Source organism: Eretmochelys imbricata, chromosome 24 (assembly GCF_965152235.1).
Source record: "Eretmochelys imbricata isolate rEreImb1 chromosome 24, rEreImb1.hap1, whole genome shotgun sequence".
Classification (NCBI taxonomy): Eukaryota; Metazoa; Chordata; order Testudines; family Cheloniidae; genus Eretmochelys; species Eretmochelys imbricata.
In genome coordinates, this window is record NC_135595.1 from 17247343 (window position 1) to 17251581 (window position 4239).

Sequence of the window (4239 nt, forward strand, 5' to 3'; positions counted from 1 at the left end):
TTTGAGCCCAGCTGCGATAACCGTATTGACGGGCTGTTTACAGTTTCCCTCTCCTCACCTGTCCTTTCTTGGCACGCGGGGGATTGGCTGCTCCGGGACCGGGGTAGGGATGGCTGGGCTATAAACGCAGCCCTGGGTCGGGGACCCAAAGCAGCCACCAGCTCCGCCCTTTGGAGACACGACAGAGGAGCGGGAAAGAGACAGAAAAATACAAGGCAGAAAAATATCACAATGAAGCTTCAAGTCGCCTGCGTGATTCTCCTCCTCGTCATCACCTCCACCAAAAACTCCTGCTGCTTCCCAGGCCAGGTAAACGCTTCTCAGGCTCTTTCTTTCCTTTGTACGATGGTTGTATCGGGACGTCCCAACGGAGATCAGGGCTCCTTTGTGCCGGGCGCTGCCCGGATACACAGAGAGAGACCGTCCCTGCCCCAGCAGGGATCAGGGCCCCGTTGTGATAGGTGTTGCCCAGACACAGCCAAAGACAGTCCCTCGCCCAGCTGAGATCAGTGCCCCCTTGTTGCAGGCAGGATTATCAGTCCCTTTTTCCAGGCATGGGGAAACTGAGGCACAGAGCCACCAAGTAACTGGCTCAAGATCACATAGGCTCGCTGCTACAGAGCCGGGAACAGAACCCAGGTGTCTGGACTCCGAGCTCGCGGCCTTGCCCAGCACTGGATTTCTTTAGGATTCATCTGACATGACATATCGTCTTTGCACACACATCCCCCCCATCCCCTGAACTTTATACCAGTCCCTGGACCTGTGCCCATGAAAAGCTCTGGGAAAGCTGCAGGGTCTGTCTGGAATCTCAGACAGATTTGTGGAAGGGGGAAACGGCCATTTCTCTTGCATCACAAATTGTCCAGATTGGTTTATAACCAAAATCTCTTGTTTTCACAATATGGATGAGTTTATTCCGGAACAAACTCAATGTTCTTAGTGGGGCAAAGACTGGTGGGCTACACAAGGGGCACGAAATGTGACGAGGAATATTTCTCCCACTGTCTTTTGAAGGCAAATTTTTTTCTAAAACTTATTTGGCTAAGTCATTATGCAAGGTAGCCTATTTCCTCTTGTTTTTTCCTACCCCGCCCCCCCCCCCCCCCAGATGTTCTGGTTTAACTTGGATTTAAACTTGGAGAGTGGTCAGTTTGGATGAGCTATTACCAGCAGGAGAGTGAGTTTGTGTGTGTATGGGGGTGGGCTTTTGGAGGGGGGTGAGGGAGTGAGAGAACCTGGATTTGTACAGGAAATGGCCCAACTTGATTATTATGCACATTGTGTAAAGAGTTGTCACTTTGGATGGGCTATCACCAGCAGGAGAGTGAATTTGTGTGGGGGGGTGGAGGGTGAGAAAACCTGGGTTTGTGCTGGAAATGGCCTAACCTGATGATCACTTTAGATAAGCTATTACCAGCAGGACAGTGGGGTGGGAGGAGGTATTGTTTCATATTCTCTGTGTATATATAAAGTCTGCTGCAGTTTCCACGTATGCATCCGATGAAGTGAGCTGTAGCTCACGAAAGCTCATGCTCAAATAAATTGGTTAGTCTCTAAGGTGCCACAAGTACTCCTTTTCTTATTTGCTACTTTTTCACCAGCTTTTCCCATAGGTTTATGTTCTGAATCGGTGGCATTACATTGTGTCTACCAAAATGCAACCTAAATGTCCTGAGTTGCAGAAATCTGTGTGGCAAATTCGAGGAAGAACTGGGGATAGAACCCAGGAGTCCTGATTCCCAGCCCCCTCCCCCTCTCACCCACTAGACCCCACTCCCCTCCTAGAGCCAGGGATAAAACAGCTGTCCCGGCTCCCAGCCCACCCTGCTCTAACCCACTGCACCGAACATAACGCTCAGGTCTGTCTTCTCCCTCTCTCTGCAGACAGCAAATCCTGCTGGTTTGTTAAGGCAACAAATGGAGCCCATAGAAGAAACTCCGGGTCCGCAGGTAAGAACGGAACTGGGGGCTCTCCCTTGGCAGGCAGCGGTGGCCCTCATGTCCCAGCGTGGCGCTAGGGGGCGCTGTGCTGCAGGGAGCGGGACGGGGGCTCTCCCCTGGCAGGCAGGGCTGGCCCCAAAGGCTGCACGACCAGGAGCCCAGCCCCAAGCCCACAGCCCCCCGGGACGGTTCTGGGCTAACTCAATGCCAGACACTAGGCCTATTAACGAGCCACGGCACTTCCCTTGTGGCAGGCCTGGGGCTAGAAACCCGGGAGTCCTGGCTCCCAGCCCCCCACTCCCCAGCCACTAGACCCCACTCCCCGCCCAGAACCGCAGAGAGAACCCAGGAGTCCTGGCTCCCAGCCCCCCACTCCCCAACCACTAGACCCCGCTCCCTGCCCAGAGCCGCAGAGAGAACCCAGGAGTCCTGGCTCCCAGCCCCCCACTCCCCAACCACTAGACCCCGCTCCCTGCCCAGAGCCACAGAGAGAACCCAGGAGTCCTGGCTCCCAGCCCCCCTGCGCTAATCACTAGACACCGCTCCCTTCCCTTCCCCTCGCTGGAGATTGAACCCAGGAGTCCTGACCTTCTTCTCCCCCCCGCAGGCCCCGCTCCGCCGCGCCAAGCGCTTCAACAGCCACTTCCCGATCTGCAACTTCTGCTGCAAGTGCTGCGGGAACCTGGGCTGCGGCTTCTGCTGCCGCACCTGAGCCCGCCGCGCACCGCTAGGGGGCGCCGTCACCCCCCCCCCGGCCCGGCCCGGCCCGGCCCGGCCCCGGCTCCCGGCCGCGACTCCGCCCGGACCCCCCGCCCCAAACCCGCCTTATTTATTGCTTCCTTTGCTTCCGTCTCTGTTTGTTATTGGCCATTAAACGTGGGTTTTCAAGTCGGGAGCGTGTCGTCCTCGGTACTGAATTGGACCCAGGAGTCCTGGCTCCCAGCTGCCCTTGCTCTAAATCCCGAGACCCCACCCCCTTGCCAGAGCCGGGGACAGAACCCAGGAGTCCTGGCTCCCTCCCTTCCCCCCTCATTCTAACCAGGACGCTACAGAGGAGGCCGCGGCTCAGAGCCGGGCGAGCCGTGTGCCAGGGCTGGGCGGCTGGTCCCCAGCTGTCCCACCCCAGAGGTGGCTGCATCGCGGCACCGGCCGCTCTCTCTCATCACCCTCTTCCCAGTGCTTTGGTTCCCCTCGGGCCTGGGCGGTGAGTGCCCAGCCACAGGCGAGCGGCTCGAAGAGCGAGGGGAACCCCTGAGGGAAACTGAGGCAACCTCAAACTCTTCAACCCGGGGAGAAGCTGGAAATGGCTTTTATTTAGCTGCAGCAGCGAAAGGGTTAACACAGGCCGACCTGCTCCACATAACTGTCTGGAGCAGTAGCTGCCTCCCAGGTGTATTAGCAGAGCCCAGAGTGGCCCCCCAGCTGAGGGGGGGGGGCACGGCCCAGACACAGCCAGAGACAGGCCCTGCCCCCGCTGACATCAGGGCCCGGTGATGCCCAGGGCCGGTGAAACCACTAGGCGAACTAAGGGGATCACCTCGGGCGCCATGTGGTTGGGGGCGCCAGAAAGCGAAGTCCTGGCTCGGCAGGGAGGAGCCGCCTTCCAGAGGCACGGGAGGGCCAGAGCTCAGGCTTGCGGGGGCGGCGAGCCCCAGCCATGGACGAGCCGGCACGGTGCAGGGGGGCAGCAGCCCTGCAAAGGCGGTGGGGCTGCTAGCTGGGAGCAGCCGCGCCCCGCCCCTCCTGCCCAGGCTGCGGCCCGGTGCCCCTCTCACCCCGCCTAGGGGGGCTCCTGCAGGCTGCATCAGATGCATGTGGGCGGCGGCCCCTGTGCACCCCCCGGCTTCCCCCCTCGCCGCGCTCGGGCTCTGCGGCTCCCGAGAGTGTGACCCACCGCTGCCCCCCCGGATCAGGCTCAGGGGTCCCTCGCCCCGGCGTCAGAGGCTCACACTCCAGGGAACCGCAGAGCCGGCGCGTGGCGAGGTTAGCCAGGGGGTGCACGGGGGCCGGCGCATAAATGCATATTTAGGGTTCTTCAATAACCTGATATCCCCCCACATTGCATTTTTGGCCTTTTGTGCTTTGTGGTTGAAAAGCAGATTCTGTGTCCCCCAGTGAAAAATCTTGGTTACCTTCCAGACCAATGGTACGGAATTCAGAAGAAGCCCTGCCTAGATTATAGTTTATCCTGCAAGGTGGGAATATTCTTCAGATTTCACATAAGAAAAGACCAATGACCTGGTTGAGGAGTAAATATAAAGTATTTTCATGTGTTTATCCAAAGTGAGTTTGTTT

At 58.3% G+C, this 4239-nt stretch overlaps 1 protein-coding gene across 1 annotated transcript; it reads left to right on the forward strand.

Annotated features, from left to right (window-relative positions):
* Positions 1 to 231: 231 nt before the first annotated feature.
* Positions 232 to 2656, forward strand: HAMP (hepcidin antimicrobial peptide). The gene is made up of 3 exons (XM_077840808.1): positions 232 to 309; positions 1888 to 1953; positions 2552 to 2656. The coding sequence occupies exons 1-3, from the start codon at positions 232 to 234 to the stop codon at positions 2654 to 2656; spliced, it is 249 nt and encodes an 82-aa protein (XP_077696934.1).
* Positions 2657 to 4239: the final 1583 nt, after the last annotated feature.

Excerpts from the sequence above, each read along its gene's own strand:
- HAMP (XM_077840808.1), top strand. The coding sequence starts at position 232 with ATGAAGCTTCAAGTCGCCTGCGTGATTCTCCTCCTCGTCATCACCTCC. Across the intron at positions 310-1,887 it reads CCTGCTGCTTCCCAGGCCAG|ACAGCAAATCCTGCTGGTTT; the intron begins GTAAACGCTTCT and ends CTCTCTCTGCAG. Across the intron at positions 1,954-2,551 it reads AAGAAACTCCGGGTCCGCAG|GCCCCGCTCCGCCGCGCCAA; the intron begins GTAAGAACGGAA and ends TCCCCCCCGCAG.